The 19,147-nt window shown below is 48.2% G+C and overlaps 1 protein-coding gene across 5 annotated transcripts in view; it reads left to right on the forward strand.

Moving 5' to 3' along the window:
* The window catches only part of D2HGDH (D-2-hydroxyglutarate dehydrogenase), a 179,528-nt gene that overhangs the window by 50,224 nt on the left and 110,157 nt on the right, over window positions 1–19,147 (forward strand). For all 5 annotated transcript variants that reach the window (XM_063915842.1, XM_063915844.1, XM_063915846.1 and 2 more), the window contains one exon: window positions 5,326–5,383. In XM_063915842.1, the coding sequence (XP_063771912.1) occupies window positions 5,326–5,383 (58 nt within the window). The remainder of the gene's footprint in view (window positions 1–5,325; window positions 5,384–19,147) is intronic.

The raw sequence follows: 19,147 nt of genomic DNA on the forward strand, positions 1-19,147 counted from the left end.
GGTCCTCTAAACGGGCCATTACTTCCTCACAATCCACCAACGTCCCAGACACCTCGTCTGATGAGGATCGCGTATATACTGACCCCACAGATTCTGATCCTGATACTTCTGATGGGGAATCTGTTTCACAGGTGGATGTTCCTAACTTGTTGGAGGCTATCAGGCTGATTCTGCAAATTACTGATGACCCAGAGCCTGATGCTGCCTCTAAAAAACCGGACAGATTTAAATGTCAGAAAGTGGTTAAACAAATTTTACCTCATTCTGACCATTTAGTTGACATACGTCAGGAATCCTGGGAAAATCCAGAAAAGAAATTCACGCCTCACAAGAAGATGCTGTCTAGCTATCACCTCGCGGCGAAGCGAAGTAAAAATTGGGAGACGCCCCCGCCAGTGGATTCGCAGGTGGCGCGGCTGGTGGTATCCTCAGCTCTGCCTGTAACTACCGTCACGTCTCTGAAAGAACCGACGGATAAGCGTGTGGAGGGTTGTTTAAAGGCGATTTACACCCTAGCTGGTGCTGTGCATCGGCCCACCATTGCAGCGACTTGGGCTGCAGAGGCCATTGAAGCGTGGGCTCAGGAGTTGGAAGCTGAGATGCCTTCCATTGTCTCTGATCATGCAAGACAATGTCTTTCATATATTGTCACTGCTTCTCATTACATTAAGGAGGCGGCTTCTGATGCCGGTATTCTGGCGGCCAAGGCTTCTACTGCGTCCATTTTGGCTCGCCGGATTCTCTGGTTGCGGTCCTGGTCTATGGATCTGGACTCTAAGAAAACCCTGGAGGTGCTCCCTTTTAAGGGAAACATTCTTTTCAGAGGAGACCTCAACAAGATAGTGGCTGACTTAGCTTCTGCTAAAACAGCTAGTCTACCTAGTACTGCTCCTTCGGTACCGAAGGCAGAGTACTTCCTACAAAAAGAACCTTAAGAGTACTTTCGGTCGCTCCTATCGTCCTTCAGGGAAAGCAAAGGGTCAGGCGTTCCCGAAACAGGCTCGCACTTCCAAACCCACTAAGCCCAAACCTAAACGGGCCTGTGCTACCCGTCAGCCTGCTTCCAAAACTGACAAGCCTGCTGCATGACGGGGCGGGCCTCCCTCTGGGGGATCCCAGGGTGGGGGGCCGACTTCTAGGTTTTACCCAGGAATGGTTGAAGACCACTTCAGATGCCTGGGTACGGGAAGTCGTCACTCGAGGTTACGCTGTATCATTCAAGAATCGTCCCCCTCATCGATTTTGCCTGACAGACGTCCCTTCGGATCAGGTGAAGTCAAAAACTCTTCATTCAGTGGTACAGTCCCTCCTGGACACAGGAGTGGTAGTACAGGTGCCTCTGGCTCAAAGAGGCAAGGGGTACTATTCAGCGCTGTTCCTAGTCCCGAAACCGAATGGGTCCCCTAGGCCCATTCTCAACCTCAAGTCCTTGAACAAATTTGTGAGGGTCTCCAAGTATCGTATGGAAACTCTTCGCTCTATTGTTCTGACCTTGGAACCTGGGGATTATATGGTCTCCCTGGACATACAGGATGCTTACCTGCATATTCCCATTGCAATGTCGCATCAGCAGTACCTGAGGTTTGCGGTTGGCAACCTCCATTACCAATTTCGGGCGTTACCTTTTAGTTTGACCACGGCTCCACGAGTCTTCACCAAGGTCATGGTGGTAATGACGGCTGTACTCTGCCGTCAAGGGGTCAGGGTCCTACCGTATCTGGACGACTTGTTGATCCTGGCAAATTCCCTACAAATTCTCCTATGCCATCTGGATCTGACTATCCGGTTTCTGCAAGCCCACGAGTAGATCATCAACTGGAAGAAATCTTCCCTGGTCCCTGCTCAGAGCTTGGTGCACCTGGGGGCATTGTTGGACACTCACAACCATTGGTTGTTCTTGTCTCAGGAGAAAGTCCTGAAGCTTCAGTACAGGATTCGATGCTTCCTTTCTCGTCCGCAAGTCTCAGTACATTCGGCGATGCAAGTGCTAAGTCTCATGGTGTCAGCTTTCGACATGGTGGAGTACGCTCAATTCCATTCCCGCCCTCTGCAAAAACTGATTCTTGCCAAGTGGGACGGCCTGCCTCACCGGATCAGGTCTCAAATGATCTCCGTCTGTCACTAAGCTGGTGGCTGCAGGACCATCGATTGAGCAGGGGTCGTCCCTTCTGGATTTCCAACTGGGTCCTTCTGACGACGGATGCCAGTCTGAGAGGTTGGGGCGCGGTGTTGGAGCAACACTCCCTTCAGGGTCGGTGGACCAGGGAGGAGTCTCTCCTCCCAATAAACATTCTGGAACTGCGCGCAGTGTTCAACTCACTGAACTTGGCCCAGCATTTAATACAGAACAGACCTGTTCAAGTACATTCGGACAATGCCACCACGGTGGCATACATCAATCATCAGGGCGATATTCGAAGCTGCATGGCAATGAGGGAAGTATCAAGGATTCTTCAGTGGGCAGAACGCCATCTGCCAGCCATATCGGCAGTATTCATTCTGGGGGTCCTAATTTGGGAAGCGGCTTTCTCAGTCATCAGGACGTACACGCCGGAGAGTGGAACCTCCATCCAGAAGTGTTTCAACTCCTCATGGACAAGTGGGGCCTTCCAGATGTGGACCTGATGGCGTCTTGACACAATCACAAGGTTCCGGTCTTCGGAGCAAGTACAAGGTAACCTCAAGCAGCGTTCTTGGACGCACTGGCAATTCCATGGAACTTTCAGCTGTCATACGTGTTCCCTCCGGTGTCACTCCTGCCCAGAGTAATAAGGAAGTTCAAGCAAGAAGGAGGAATCCTACTTCTGATCGCTCCCGCATGGCCCAGACGGCATTGGTTCTCAGACTTTCAGGGTCTCTAGGTAAAGCGTCCCCTTCTACTTCCATAGCGCCCAGATCTCCTCGTTCAGGGCCCCTGTGTATATCAGGATTTAGCCCGATTGGCTTTGACGGCGTGGCTCTTGAAGCTTCCGTCCTGAGGACCAAAGGATTTTCTGAGGCGGTCAGTCAAACCATGTTGAGGGGTCTGGAATTCTTACTTTACTTGGTGCGCATCTAACAATCATGACGCTTACAAGTTTAGTTCGGCCAAACTTTTGGCCTTTCTACAACAGGGCCTGGACTTGGGCCTTCGTCTGGCTTCCATCAAGGTTCATATTTCTGCCTTGTCGGTGTGGTTCCAGAGAAAAATTGCGACTTTACCTGATGTTCGTATGTTCACTCAGGGTGTGTTGCGGATTCAACCTTATGTCCCGCCTGTGGCTCCTTGGGACTTGTCGTGGTTCTGGAGTCATTGCAAGGGTCTCCGTTTGAGCCCCTTGAATCTGCAGACCTTAAGTGGCTTTCTCTTAAGGTATTGTTTCTGCTGGCTATTGCCTCTGCTAGACGGGTGTTGGATTTGGGTGCCTTATCTTGTAGGTCCCCAAATCTGATTTTTCACCGTGACCGGGCGGTTCTTCGAACACGTCCCGGGTACATACCTAAGGTGGTGTCTTCTTTCCACCTTAATCAGGAGATCGTGTTTCCGGCCTTTGCCTCTGCTGACTTGTCTTCCAAAGAGCGGTCTTTGGATGTGGTACGGGCTCTCCGTATCTATGTGAAGAGAACTGCATCCCTTCGGAAGTCAGATGGATTAGAATGGTGATTGCACATGCTTATGTACAGGCTGGTCGTCCGGTTCCTGCTACCATCAAAGCCCATTGTACTTGGTCTGCTGGACTTTCTTGGGCGGCCCGCCGTGGTGCGACCCTTGAACAATTGTGCAAGGCGGCTACGTGGTCCTCAGTGAACACGTTCATAAGGTTCTATGCCTTCGATACTTCCGCCTCCCAGGATGCTTCCTTTGGACGCCGGGTTCTTGTGCCCGCTACAGTGCGTCCCCTCCCATGAGGAACTGCTTTAGGACATCCCCAATGTCATTCCCTGTGGAGCCCAGTGTACCCCGCAGCAGAAAACGAGATTTATGGTAAGAACTTACCTTTGTTAAATCTCTTTCTGCAAGGTACACTGGGCTCCACAAGGCGCCCACCCTGACGCACTTAGCTTCTTTGGGTTGGTATGGCATTAGCCGCTGACACTTTCTCCTGTCGTGAGAATGTGGTGTATGTGGCTACTAATGGTTGTCGTCTCTTTTACCTGCTACTGCATTGGACTGGTTAACAAAAACTGAGCTCCTGTGCACGGAGGCGAGGTTATAGAGGAGGCGGCGCTATGCATTCTGGGAACAGTCAAAGCTTTTAGCCTGTTGGTGCCTCGGATCCAAATCCTACTCTACACCCCAATGTCATTCCCTGTGGAGCCCAGTGTACCTCGCAGAAAGAGATTTAACAAAGGTAAGTTCTTACCATAAATCTCGTTTTCCTCATGTGGTAAACACAGGGTTGATGTGCGCTAACCAATACATTCTGCCTAAAATGCATAATGTAAGGGTTTCCCCGTGCGTTAACCCCCTAGACGGTGACTTTTCTCACAGGGTTTGCGTCACAGCTCCGGATGCTGCAAGGAAATTCCCCCTCTGTGCCCTCTGTCCCACACTGCTAATTGGATTCCCTTATTATTGTCCCTGGTGACCCAGCAGTGATTTACCTCCTCTGTGCGGCTCCCAGCTGCAAGCACCTTCCAGGTCCTGGCAGTCATGTGACTGTCAGTTCCAGCGGATTCATCTGCTGGAGCAGCTTTTCTGTGAATACACTGAACCTATCCATAATAACTGCCCCTAATCCTCCCTCTAGTGCCTAATCCTAACCTTCCCCTAGTGCTTAACCTGCTACGGGACTTAACCCTCCAGGCCTGGAACCGTAATGCTGACATTCTCATGATGTTGGGATTTCACATGTCGACATTGTGGGAATGTGGAAATGTTGCCTTTCAACATTTTTAACTATATCAACATCATAACTGTCAACATTGCTATTATCGACCTAATAACTGCCTGTACCGGTATAACTAAAGAGCTTATTGTGGTGGTTAATTTCACTTCCAAAACATCAGTGTGCCATCCAGCAGTCACATCTGGTTAGGACATCCTCAGAGTCACCTTTACAACAGTGTGTACATGATTATTAATGAGCTAATGATAAACCTGCTACAAGACTATCTTTATACTGTATTTGCATAATCGGAAACATTTAGGATTGCATGGAACATTTCTCTGAGGAGAAATCATTGCAAAACTCTCAATGCTAAGTTGTCTTAAATGCTGTAGTAGCTTAGGAAAGTATATAAAACATATATATATATTAAAAAAATTAATGTACAGTATCTGCCTCTAAGTATATAGTTTTATTTTTAATTTTATTATAACTGTGCTTTTGGAATTTCCTTTAGGTCATAGTAAAGTACTTCTAAAGCCTAGAAATACCGAAGAGGTGTCCCAGATCCTGAAGTGAGTATCCCTAGAATTCGTGTCTTCCTCTGATGAAAACCCCAAAGAACAGCAAAATCATTGCCCATGATCATGTTCAAAGTGAAATTCACTATAATATTAGAAACATTTAACCTTTATTCTACAAACTTGTAAGTAATTTGTAATAACCTTCAGTAGATCATAGGTTCTCAAACTCTGTCCTCAGGAGCCCACACAGTGCATGTTTTGCAGGTAACTCAGTAGCTGCATCGTGGATTAATTACTCACTGACACCTTTTAAAAGGTCCACAGGTGGAGCTAATTATTTCACTTGTGATTCTGTGAGGAGACCTGTAAAACATGCACTGTGTGGGGTCCTGGAGACCAAGTTTGAGAACGTGTGACCTAGATCAGTTGTTCTCAACCTCGGTCCTCAAGTACCCCTAACAGTTCATGTTTTCCAGGTCACCTAGCAGTTGAACAGGGTTATTCATTACTCACTGACACATTAAAAAAGACCCACAGGTGGAGCTAATTATTTAACTTGCAATCCTGTGAGGAGACCTGGAAAACATGAACTGTTGGGGGTACTTGAGAACCACTGACCTAGATCATAATTTTCAGCATACTTCATTTGTAATGTGCCACAAAATTTCAATTTCAGCTATGTCACAGCCGGCATCAGACTGGCTGACCGGGGAACCGCTTCCAGTCCATTTATGCCGGGACAGTGTTTAGAAGCACCCAGCTCTTTACACCTTCTACATGCATTGCAGGTGTGAGTGCTGAGAACTGGGTGCATCTAAACATTGTCCCAGCATAAATGGACCAAAAGTCCATTTAATTGATCACATAAATTATACAGCGAAAAAAAAAAACAGGCTTTATCACGATTTTTTGGCCAATGGTTTTATCGGGCAATTCAATTAATGCCCATTTTTTTCGCAGTAAAAGTTACCCACTATCGTACAGAACACAATGGATCCGAGATAGGTTCCCAGATCTATGGTTTTTTTTTTTTTTTTGTCTCCTGCGTCCGTGCAGGTGAAACAAGATCCCTGAAAGTGCCGGCTATCTGGGATAATTGAATTACCCCCCCCCCCCCCCCCCCAGGGATCAATTAATTACTACAGCTAATTGAATTTCCCCCTGTGTTTGTGTGCTTTCTAATACATATATGAGTCTGAATGAATATACAATGCATACAGATCAGAAACCTATAATACCCCTTTTACACCGGCAGCATATAACATGGGATATTGCACATGAACGTGCATAACCCGTGTTGCTGCTTGGTGTAAAAGGGCAGAGTTGGAATAATCCAGGTCGAGTGACCCGGTATTCCAACTCGGGTAGTTTGCGGGGTTGAACACGTGTTCAACCCGACAAACTGTTCAGTGTAAACGGGAGCCGGATCGCGCGACCTGGCTTCCCGTTTACAGTGCATGAGCAGGCGGCGCTTGGAGATCATGTGACCTCCAAGTGCCGCCCCCGTTGCGTAACCGGCAATGTCACCAATCCGGCAATATGCCGGGTTGGTGACTCCGGTCTAAATGGGGCTGACTCGGGTCGCAGCCGGGTAGCACTCGTGTTAGGCTCCCGGCTGCGACCCGCAGTTTAGGTATAAAAGCGGTATTAATGACACTTTTAAAACTAACAGCAATCTCTTGTTGATTTATTCCATTAAGACGCCTTCAAGTAATGCAATGTGGTTTTGTTAGATGATCATTAACAAATACAGATTAACCTGTCTACTCTTAACCCCTACATGCTACAGATGTGTCCTCTTACATCTTTGCTCTGTGCGCTATACGTCGTGTTACACATAACACGTGAGTACTGTTTGACTCACTAGCGACAAACATCTTTTTTTGCATTATTTTTCACGAAAATGCGTCATAGATGCAATGTAATAATGCGTCATAGACACAATGTAATGCAATAGGACGCACAAGCAGCTTTTGCTGATTAAAATTATCCACAGCATGTCTTTATTCTGTGTGTGACCCTGACTATTTACATACAAAATGCTATGCTACAGTGTTTTCCTGAAAAACACTGTAACATGACATTTCAGATGCAGATACAGACGCAATTACACACAGAATATAGGCATGCTGTATATAATTATAATCAGCAGACGCTGCTTGTGCGTCCTTTTGCATTACACTGCGTCTATGACTAATTTTTGTGAAAAAAAATTGCAAGAAAGATGCTCAGCACTACCAAGTCCTGCCACATCTTGGAGCGACTTGAAGGGCTTTTAGCGTGACTGCATCAAGAATGTAAGAGGACACATCTGTAGATATGGTTGATGCATCTACGGACACAGCATTGGATAGCAAAAGCATGCAGTGGGCATCTATATACACAAGACACCACCTGCTGCATTTACATAGCACAGCACAGAAGGTGTGGCTGGCTATGCAGAGTTGTGCTTTTGCATTAGTCATAAACCCCAAGGAACACAGGGGGTCATTCTGACCTGATTGCACGCTAGCTATTTCTCTATCGTCCTAGTGGATGCTGGGGTTCCTGAAAGGACCATGGGGAATAGCGGCTCCGCAGGAGACAGGGCACAAAAAGTAAAGCTTTTTCAGATCAGGTGGTGTGCACTGGCTCCTCCCCCTTTGACCCTCCTCCAGACTCCAGTTAGATTTTTGTGCCCGGCCGAGAAGGGTGCAATCTAGGTGGCTCTCCTAAAGAGCTGCTTAGAAAAAGTTTAGCTAGGTTTTTTATTTTACAGTGATTCCTGCTGGCAACAGGATCACTGCAGCGAGGGACTGAGGGGAGAAGGAGTCAACTCACCTGCGTGCAGGATGGATTGGCTTCTTGGCTACTGGACATCAAGCTCCAGAGGGACGATCACAGGTACAGCCTGGATGGTCACCGGAGCCGCGCCGCCGGCCCCCTTGCAGATGCTGAAGTCAGAAGAGGTCCAGAATCGGCGGCTGAAGACTCCTGCAGTCTTCTAAAGGTAGCGCACAGCACTGCAGCTGTGCGCCATTTTCCTCTCAGCACACTTCACACGGCAGTCACTGAGGGTGCAGGGCGCTGGGAGGGGGGCGCCCTGGGAGGCAAATGAATACCTATAAAGGCTAAAAATACCTCACATATAGCCCCTAGAGGCTATATGGAGATATTTAACCCCTGCCTGATTTTTCTAAATAGCGGGAGACGAGCCCGCCAGAAAAGGGGCGGGGCCTATCTCCTCAGCACACGGCGCCATTTCCTCTCACAGCTCCGCTGGTCAGGACGGCTCCCAAGTCTCTCCCCTGCACTGCACTACAGAAACAGGGTAAAACAGAGAGGGGGGGGCAAATTTATGGCGATATTTTGATATAACAAAGCAGCTATAAGGGAGCACTTATTATAAGGCTATCCCTGATATATATATAGCGCTTTTGGTGTGTGCTGGCAAACTCTCCCTCTGTCTCCCCAAAGGGCTAGTGGGTCCTGTCTTCGTTAGGAGCATTCCCTGTGTGTCTGCTGTGTGTCGGTACGTGTGTGTCGACATGTATGAGGACGATATTGGTGTGGAGGCGGAGCAATTGCCAAATATGAGGATGTCACCCCCTAGGGAGTCGACACCAGAATGGATGCCTTTATTTATGGAACTACGGGATAGTGTCAACACGCTAAAGCAGTCGTTTGACGACATGAGGCGGCCGGACAATCAATTAGTGCCTGTCCAGGCGACTCAAACACCGTCAAGGGCTGTGAAACGCCCTTTGCCTCAGTCGGTCGACACAGACCCAGACGCAGGCACTGACTCCAGTGGTGACGGTGACGATTCAACCGTATTTTCCAGTAGGGCCACACGTTATATGATTTTGGCAATGAAGGAGGCGTTACATTTAGCTGATACTACAGGTACCACTAAACAGGGTATTATGTGGGGTGTGAAAAAACTACCTATAGTTTTTCCTGAATCAGAAGAATTAAATGACGTGTGTAATGAAGCGTGGGTTGCCCCTGATAAAAAGCTGATAATTTCAAAGAAATTATTGGCATTATACCCTTTCCCGCCAGAGGTTAGGGAGCGCTGGGAAACACCTCCTAGGGTGGACAAGGCGCTAACACGCTTATCAAAACAAGTGGCGTTACCCTCTCCTGAGACGGCCGCACTTAAAGATCCATCAGATAGGAGGATGGAAAATATCCAAAAAAGTATATACACACATGCAGGTGTTATACTACGACCAGCTGTAGCGACTGCCTGGATGGGCAGTGCTGGGGTAGTTTGGTCAGAGTCCCTGATTGAAAATATTGATACCCTGGACAGGGACAATATTTTACTGTCGTTAGAACAAATAAAGGATGCATTTCTTTATATGCGTGATGCACAGAGGGATATCTGCACACTGGCATCACGGGTAAGTGCTATGTCCATTTCGGCCAGAAGAGCTTTATGGACGCGACAGTGGACAGGCGATGCGGATTCAAAACGGCATATGGAAGTTTTGCCGTATAAAGGGGAGGAGTTATTTGGAGTCGGTCTATCAGATTTGGTGGCCACGGCTACAGCCGGGAAATCCACCTTTCTACCTCAAGTCACTCCCCAACAGAAAAAGGCACCGACTTTTCAACCGCAGCCCTTTCGTTCCTTTAAAAATAAGAGAGCAAAGGGCTATTCATATCTGCCACGAGGCAGAGGTCGAGGGAAGAGACAGCAACACGCAGCTCCTTCCCAGGAACAGAAGCCCTCCCCGGCTTCTACAAAAGCCTCAGCATGACGCTGGGGCTTCTCAAGCGGACTCGGGGACGGTGGGCGCTCGTCTCAAAAATTACAGCGCGCAGTGGGCTCACTCGCAGGTAGATCCCTGGATCCTGCAGATAATATCTCAAGGGTACAGGTTGGAATTAGAGACAGATCCACCTCGCCGTTTCCTGAAGTCTGCTTTACCAACGTCCCCCTCCGAAAGGGAGACGGTTTTGGAAGCCATTCACAAGCTGTACTCTCAGCAGGTGATAGTCAAGGTACCTCTTCTACAACAAGGGAAGGGGTATTATTCCACTCTTTTTGTGGTACCGAAGCCGGATGGCTCGGTAAGGCCTATTCTAAATTTGAAGTCCTTGAACCTGTACATAAAGAAGTTCAAGTTCAAGATGGAGTCACTCAGAGCAGTGATAGCGAACCTGGAAGAGGGGGACTTTATGGTATCCTTGGACATCAAGGATGCGTATCTCCACGTTCCAATTTACCCCTCACACCAGGGGTACCTCAGGTTCGTTGTACAAAACTGTCACTATCAGTTTCAGACGCTGCCGTTCGGATTGTCCACGGCACCTCGGATCTTTACAAAGGTAATGGCCGAGATGATGATTCTTCTTCGAAGAAAAGGCATATTAATTATCCCATACTTGGACGATCTCCTAATAAGGGCGAGGTCCAGAGAACAGCTAGAGATGGGATTAGCACTGTCTCAAGAAGTGCTAAAACAGCACGGGTGGATTCTGAATATTCCAAAATCCCAGTTAATGCCGACAACTCGTCTGCTGTTCCTAGGGATGATTCTGGACACGGTTCAGAAAAAGGTTTTTCTCCCGGAGGAAAAAGCCAAGGAGTTATCCGACCTTGTCAGGGACCTCCTAAAACCAGGAAAGGTGTCTGTACATCAATGCACAAGAGTCCTGGGAAAAATGGTGGCTTCTTACGAAGCAATTCCATTCGGCAGATTCCACGCACAAATGGTCAGGGTCGCATCTTCAGATGCACCTACGGATAACCCTGTCTCCAAGGACAAGGGTGTCTCTTCTGTGGTGGTTGCAGAGTCCTCATCTATTGGAGGGCCGCAGATTCGGCATACAGGATTGGATCCTGGTGACCACGGACGCCAGCCTGAGAGGCTGGGGAGCAGTCACACAAGGAAGAAACTTCCAGGGAGTATGGACGAGCCTGGAAACGTCTCTTCACATAAACATTCTGGAACTAAGAGCAATATACAATGCTCTAAGCCAGGCAGAACCTCTGCTTCAGGGAAAACCGGTATTGATCCAGTCGGACAACATCACGGCAGTCGCCCATGTGAACAGACAGGGCGGCACAAGAAGCAGGAGTGCAATGGCAGAAGCTGCAAGGATTCTTCGCTGGGCAGAGAATCATGTGATAGCACTGTCAGCAGTGTTCATCCCGGGAGTGGACAACTGGGAAGCAGACTTCCTCAGCAGACACGATCTTCACCCGGGAGAGTGGGGACTTCATCCAGAAGTCTTCCACATGCTGGTTACCCGTTGGGAAAGACCAATGGTGGACATGATGGCGTCTCGCCTCAACAAAAAACTGGACAGGTATTGCGCCAGGTCAAGAGATCCGCAGGCAATAGCTGTGGACGCGCTGGTAACGCCTTGGGTGTACCAGTCGGTGTATGTGTTTCCTCCTCTGCCTCTCATACCAAAAGTATTGAGAATTATACGGCAAAGAGGCGTAAGAACGATACTAGTGGTTCCGGATTGGCCAAGAAGGACTTGGTACCCGGAACTTCAAGAGATGATCACGGAAGATCCGTGGCCTCTACCTCTAAGGAGGGACTTGCTTCAGCAGGGTCCCTGTCTGTTTCAAGACTTACCGCGGCTGCGTTTGACGGCATGGCGGTTGAACGCCGGATCCTAAAGGAAAAAGGCATGCCGGAAGAAGTCATTCCTACTTTGATTAAAGCAAGGAAGGAAGTAACCGTGCAACATTATCACCGAATTTGGCGAAAATATGTTGCGTGGTGCGAAGATCGGAGTGCTCCGACGGAGGAATTTCAACTGGGTCGATTCCTACATTTCCTGCAATCAGGATTGTCTATGGGTCTCAAATTGGGATCTATTAAGGTTCAAATTTCGGCCCTGTCGATTTTCTTTCAAAAAGAATTGGCTTCAGTCTCTGAAGTCCAGACCTTTGTTAAGGGAGTGCTGCATATGCAGCCTCCTGTGGTGCCTCCAGTGGCACCGTGGGATCTCAATGTGGTTTTGGACTTTCTAAAATCTCATTGGTTTGAACCACTAAATAAGGTGGATTTGAAATATCTCACTTGGAAAGTGACCATGCTTCTAGCCCTGGCTTCGGCCAGGAGAGTATCAGAATTGGCAGCTTTATCTTACAAAAGCCCATATCTGATTTTCCATTCGGACAGGGCAGAACTGCGGACTCGTCCGCATTTTCTCCCTAAGGTGGTGTCAGCATTTCATCTGAACCAGCTTATTGTAGTGCCTGCGGCTACAAGTGACTTGGAGGACTCCAAGTTACTGGACGTTGTCAGAGCATTAAAAATATATATTGCAAGGACAGCTGGAGTCAGAAAATCTGACTCGTTGTTTATATTGTATGCACCCAACAAGATGGGTGCTCCTGCGTCTAAGCAGACGATTGCTCGTTGGATCTGTAGCACAATCCAACTTGCACATTCTGTGGCAGGCCTGCCACAGCCTAAATCTGTAAAGGCCCACTCCACAAGGAAGGTGGGCTCATCTTGGGCGGCTGCCCGAGGGGTCTCGGCATTACAACTTTGCCGAGCAGCTACGTGGTCAGGGGAGAACACGTTTGTAAAATTTTACAAATTTGATACTCTGGCTAAGGAGGACCTGGAGTTCTCTCATTCGGTGCTGCAGAGTCATCCGCACTCTCCCGCCCGTTTGGGAGCTTTGGTATAATCCCCATGGTCCTTTCAGGAACCCCAGCATCCACTAGGACGATAGAGAAAATAAGATTTTACTTACCGATAAATCTATTTCTCGGAGTCCGTAGTGGATGCTGGGCGCCCATCCCAAGTGCGGATTATCTGCATAAATTGTACATAGTTATTGTTAACTAATTCGGGTTATTGTTGAAGGAAGCCATCTTTCAGAGGCTCCGCTGTTATCATACTGTTAACTGGGTTTAGATCACAAGTTGTACGGTGTGATTGGTGTGGCTGGTATGAGTCTTACCCGGGATTCAAAATCCTCCCTTATTGTGTACGCTCGTCCGGGCACAGTACCTAACTGGAGTCTGGAGGAGGGTCATAGGGGGAGGAGCCAGTGCACACCACCTGATCTGAAAAAGCTTTACTTTTTGTGCCCTGTCTCCTGCGGAGCCGCTATTCCCCATGGTCCTTTCAGGAACCCCAGCATCCACTACGGACTCCGAGAAATAGATTTATCGGTAAGTAAAATCTTATTTTTTTGCAGCGCTGCGATCAGGTCAAAACTCTGCAAAACTGCGCATGTGTATGCAACTCAATGCGCAGGCGCGTCGTACGGATACAAAGCGGATCGTTGCTGGGCGAATGATTTAACGAAGAATCCATTCGCACAGCCGATCGCAAGAAGATTGACAGGAAGAAGGCGTTTATGGGTTTCAACTGACTGTTTTAAGGGAGTGGTTGGAAAAACGCAGGTGTGTCCAAGTGTTTGCAGGGCGGGTGTCTGACGTCAATTCCGGCCCCGGACAGGCTGAAGTGATTGCAGCGGCTGAGTAAGTTCAGACCTACTCAGAAACTGCACAAAACTTTTTTGTACCACTCAGATGCACAAGAGTTCGCACACTTGCAAAGCGAAAATACACTCCCCCATAGGCGGCGACTATCTGATCGCAGCGCTGCAAAAAATAGCTAGCGTGCGATCAGGTCAGAATGACCCCCACAGTACCTCCATTGTAAAGCAAAACCATTGTCCATGTTCAAAATTCAGAAGTAGGATCTTTTAACCCGTATTCTACAAACCGAATATAAGAAACCGTTTCAACAGACTATAAGAAAACTATATAAACAATGATTACATCAAGTACAATGAACAAAACAAATTAAATAGTTATTGAGAATAATATTATTAATGTGTACATGAAATATTGAATGCAAATTCCTGTTATACTTGTGTCAAATGAAATGTGATTTCCTGGACGTGATCCAGAAATCACTGAAAAGTCAAAGAAGAAAGAAAAAATATCAAACAAACCAAGCATAAAATACAATATAAACCCTTTAGCAAAGCAAGTACTAAACTCCTTGATAAGCAGTAGGGATATAATCATAAAGCTGACAGACAAAGGAGACATTGAGTTGTAATACTAACCAAACACCACATGGCAGAGACAGAGAAACTCCTCAGAGATAGCTTCACATGCCAACTGTGTAACATGACCACATATAAGACTAACAAGCCAACTTCATATCTATAGGATATAAGTTAAGCGTAGGACATACTAAGCAAAACCACATGAATCATAGGAAGGGGGTGTACCTGCTCTATTGTGCTTTCTTCCGCAATGGCCATGGCTTGTGGATGTGGGCAATAAATGACCAGAGCTTCATGCACATGCAGATTTTCATTCAATATCTTCAAACATGTGGGCATAAGTTGTGAGACTTGGGGATTTAATGAAATAGGTGTTACAATAAGATGGACACCAGATGATCACTCTATTCCAAAATATTACATCTTTATCTACACAACATCGTGACTCAAGCACAGTACTTCTTACATAGGCTATAAAAGTACACACCACTCCTTACTACTCACGATTTTCATACTGTAGTTACAGCCTACTTCACTCTTCACACCTCATGCTTGTTTTCTAAGAAGCTAACAAGAATATAGCTGAGTGACTCTGCCGGAAGTGTTCCCCTGTTGCTGGCTTCTTCCATGTCAGGTTTATTCTCTCATCCTGTTCGTGCGCTCTTTCACTCGTTAACCAATCCTACTTCAAAGCCATCCTCTTCTCCTAGGCTTCAAACATACTCTGCCTCTTTGCTACCTTCAACTTTCCCCCTTCCTCATTGTGCTTGATTGTTCTACCTACTTCACCTCTAAGGTAGAGTTTGTCTAACATTATTATTCATTAACATTTACTTTTCTCTGACGTCCTAGTGGATGCTGGGAACTCCGTAAGGACCATGGGGAATAGCGGCTCCGCAGGAGACTGGGCACAAAAGTAAAGCTTTAGGACTACCTGGTGTGCACTGGCTCCTCCCCCTATGACCCTCCTCCAAGCCCCAGTTAGATTTTTGTGCCCGGCTGAGAAGGGTGCACACTAGGGGCTCTCCTGAGCTTCTTAGTGAAAGTTTAGTTTTAGGTTTTTTATTTTCAGTGAGACCTGCTGGCAACAGGCTCACTGCATCGAGGGACTAAGGGGAGAATAAGCGAACCTACCTAAGTGGTGGTAGCTTGGGCTTCTTAGGCTACTGGACACCATTAGCTCCAGAGGGACCGAACACAGGCCCAGCCTCGGAGCTCGGTCCCAGAGCCGCGCCGCCGGCCCCCTTACAGAGCCAGAAGCAAGAAGAGGTCCGGAAAAATCGGCGGCAGAAGACATCAGTCTTCAACAAGGTAGCGCACAGCACTGCAGCTGTGCGCCATTGTTACTCAGGCACACTTCATACTTCGGTCACTGAGGGTGCAGGGCGCTAGGGAGGGGCGCCCTGAGCAGCAATGTAAACACCTTGGCTGGCATAAATACACCACATATAACCCCCAGGGCTATATGGATGTATTTTAACCCCTGCCAGAACTCACCAAAAAGCGGGAGAAAAGGCAGCCGAGAAGGGGGCGGAGCCTATCTCCTCAGCACGCCATTTTCCATCACAGCTCCGCTGGAAGGACGTCTCCCTGACTCTCCCCTGCAGTCCTGCACTACAGAAAAGGGTAAAAAAGAGAGGGGGGCACTAATTTGGCGCAGTTTTAATACTAACAGCAGCTATAAAGGGAAAAGCACATTTTATAGTGGTATTCCTGTCTATATATAACGCTCTGGTGTGTGCTGGCATACTCTCCCTCTGTCGCCCCAAAGGGCTAGTGGGGTCCAGTCCTCTATCAGAGCATTCCCTGTGTGTGTGCGGTGTGTCGGTACGATTGTGTCGACATGTTTGAGGAGGAAAATGAGATGGAGGCGGAGTAATTGCCTATTATAGAGTTGTCACCCCCTAGGGAGTCGACACCTGAGTGGATGAGCTTATGGAAGGAATTGCGTGACAGTGTCAGCTCTTTACGACAGACAGTTGACGACATGAGACAGCCGGCTACTCAGCTTGTGCCTGTCCAGGGGTCTCAAACGCCATCAGGGGCTTTAAAACGCCCGTTACCTCAAATGGCAGACACAGACACGGATACTGACTCCAGTGTCGATGATGAGGAGACAAACGTGACTTCCACTAGGGCCACACGTTACATGATTGAAGCAATGAAAAATGTATTGCATATCTCTGATAATACAAGTACCACTAAAAAGGGTATTATGTTTGGTGAGAAAAAACTGCCTGTAGTTTTTCCTGTATCCGAGGAATTAAATGAAGTGTGTGATGAGGCGTGGGTTTCCCCCGATAAAAAACTGATAATTCCTAAAAGGTTATTGGCATCGTACCCTTTCCCGCCAGAGGATAGGGCACGTTGGGAAACACCCCCTAGGGTGGATAAAGCGCTCACACGCTTGTCTAAACAGGTAGCACTACCCTCTCCTGATACGGCCGCCCTAAAGGAACCTGCCGATAGAAAGCTGGAGAATATCCTAAAATGTATATACACTCACACGGGTGTTATACTGCGACCAGCAATCGCCTCAGCCTGGATGTGCAGTGCGGGCCTGGCGTGGTCGGATTCCCTGACTGAAAATATTGATACCCTAGATAGGGACAGTATATTACTGACTATAGAGCATTTGAAGGATGCATTTCTATATATGCGTGATGCACAGAGGGATATTTGCCGACTGGCATCAAGAGTTAGCGCGCTGTCCATTTCTGCAAGAAGAGGTTTATGGACGCGGCAGTGGTCAGGTGATGCGGATTCTAAAAGGCACATGGAAGTATTGCCTTATAAGGGGGAGGAGTTATTTGGGGTAGGTCTATCAGACCTGGTAGCCACGGCAACTGCTGGAAAATCCACATTTTTACCCCAGGTAGCTTCTCAACCTAAGAAGACGCCGTATTATCAGGCACAGTCCTTTCGGCCCCATAAGGGCAAGCGGGCAAAAGGCGCCTCATTTCTGCCCCGTGGCAGAGGGAGAGGAAAAAGGCTGCAACAAACAGCCAGTTCCCAGGAACAAAAGCCCTCTCCCGCCTCCGCAAAGTCCTCCGCATGACGCTGGGGCTTTACAAGCGGACTCAGGCACGGTGGGGGCCCGTCTCAAGAAGTTCAGTGCGCAGTGGGCCCACTCGCAAGTGGACCCCTGGATCCTTCAGGTGGTATCTCAGGGGTACAAATTGGAATTCGAGACGTCTCCCCCTCGCCGTTTTCTAAAGTCTGCTTTACTGACGTCTCCCTCAGACAGGGAGGCAGTATTGGAAGCCATTCACAAGCTATATTCCCAGCAGGTGATAATCAAGGTACCCCTCCTACAACAGGGAAAGGGGTACTATTCCACACTATTTGTGGTACCGAAGCCGGACGGCTCGGTGAGACCAATTTTAAACCTAAAATCCTTGAACACTTACATACAAAGGTTCAAATTCAAGATGGAGTCACTCAGAGCAGTGATTGCAAACCTGGAAGAAGGGGACTATATGGTGTCTCTGGACATCAAAGATGCTTACCTACATGTCCCAATTTACCCTTCTCACCAAGGGTACCTCAGGTTTGTGGTACAGAACTGTCACTATCAGTTTCAGACGCTGCCGTTTGGATTGTCCACGGCACCCCGGGTCTTTACCAAGGTAATGGCCGAAATGATGATACTCCTTCGAAGGAAGGGAGTTTTAGTTATCCCTTACTTGGACGATCTCCTGATAAGGGCAAGATCCAGGGAACAGTTGGAAGTCGGAGTAGCACTATCTCAGATAGTGCTGCGCCAGCACGGTTGGATTCTCAATATTCCAAAATCGCAGCTGATCCCGACGACACGACTTCTATTCCTAGGGATGATCCTGGACACAGTCCAGAAAAAGGTGTTTCTCCCGGAGGAGAAAGCCAGGGAGTTATCCGAACTAGTCAGAAATCTCCTAAAACCAGGCCAAGTCTCAGTGCATCAATGCACAAGGGTCCTGGGAAAGATGGTGGCTTCTTACGAAGCAATCCCATTCGGCAGATTCCACGCAAGAACCTTCCAGTGGGATCTGCTAGACAAATGGTCCGGGTCGCATCTTCAGATGCATCAGCGGATAATCTTGTCACCAAGGATAGAGGGCCGCAGATTCGGCATTCAGGACTGGGTCCTGGTGACCACGGATGCCAGCCTGAGAGGCTGGGGTGCAGTCACACAGGGAATAAATTTCCAGGGCTTGTGGTCAAGCCTGGAGACATCACTTCAAATAAATATCCTGGAGCTAAGGGCCATCTACAATGCTCTAAGCCTAGCAAGACCTCTGCTTCAAGGTCAGCCGGTGCTGATCCAGTCAGACAACATCACGGCAGTCGCCCACGTAAACAGACAGGGCGGCACAAGAAGCAGGAGGGCAATGGCAGAAGTTGCAAGGATTCGTCGCTGGGCGGAAAATCATGTGATAGCACTGTCAGCAGTGTTCATTCCGGGAGTGGACAACTGGGAAGCAGACTTCCTCAGCAGACGCGACCTCCACCCGGGAGAGTGGGGACTTCACCCAGAAGTCTTCCACATGATTGTGAACCGTTGGGAAAAACCAAAGGTGGACATGATGGCGTCCCGCCTCAACAAAAAACTAGACAGGTATTGCGCCAGGTCAAGGGACCCTCAGGCAATAGCTGTGGACGCTCTGGTAACACCGTGGGTGTACCAGTCAGTGTATGTGTTCCCTCCTCTGCCTCTCATACCCAAGGTACTGAGAATCATAAGAAGGAGAGGAGTAAGGACTATACTCGTGGCTCCGGATTGGCCAAGAAGGACTTGGTACCCGGAACTTCAAGAGATGCTCACAGAGGACCCGTGGCCTCTAC

Source organism: Pseudophryne corroboree, chromosome 4 (assembly GCF_028390025.1).
Source record: "Pseudophryne corroboree isolate aPseCor3 chromosome 4, aPseCor3.hap2, whole genome shotgun sequence".
Classification (NCBI taxonomy): domain Eukaryota; kingdom Metazoa; phylum Chordata; class Amphibia; order Anura; family Myobatrachidae; genus Pseudophryne; species Pseudophryne corroboree.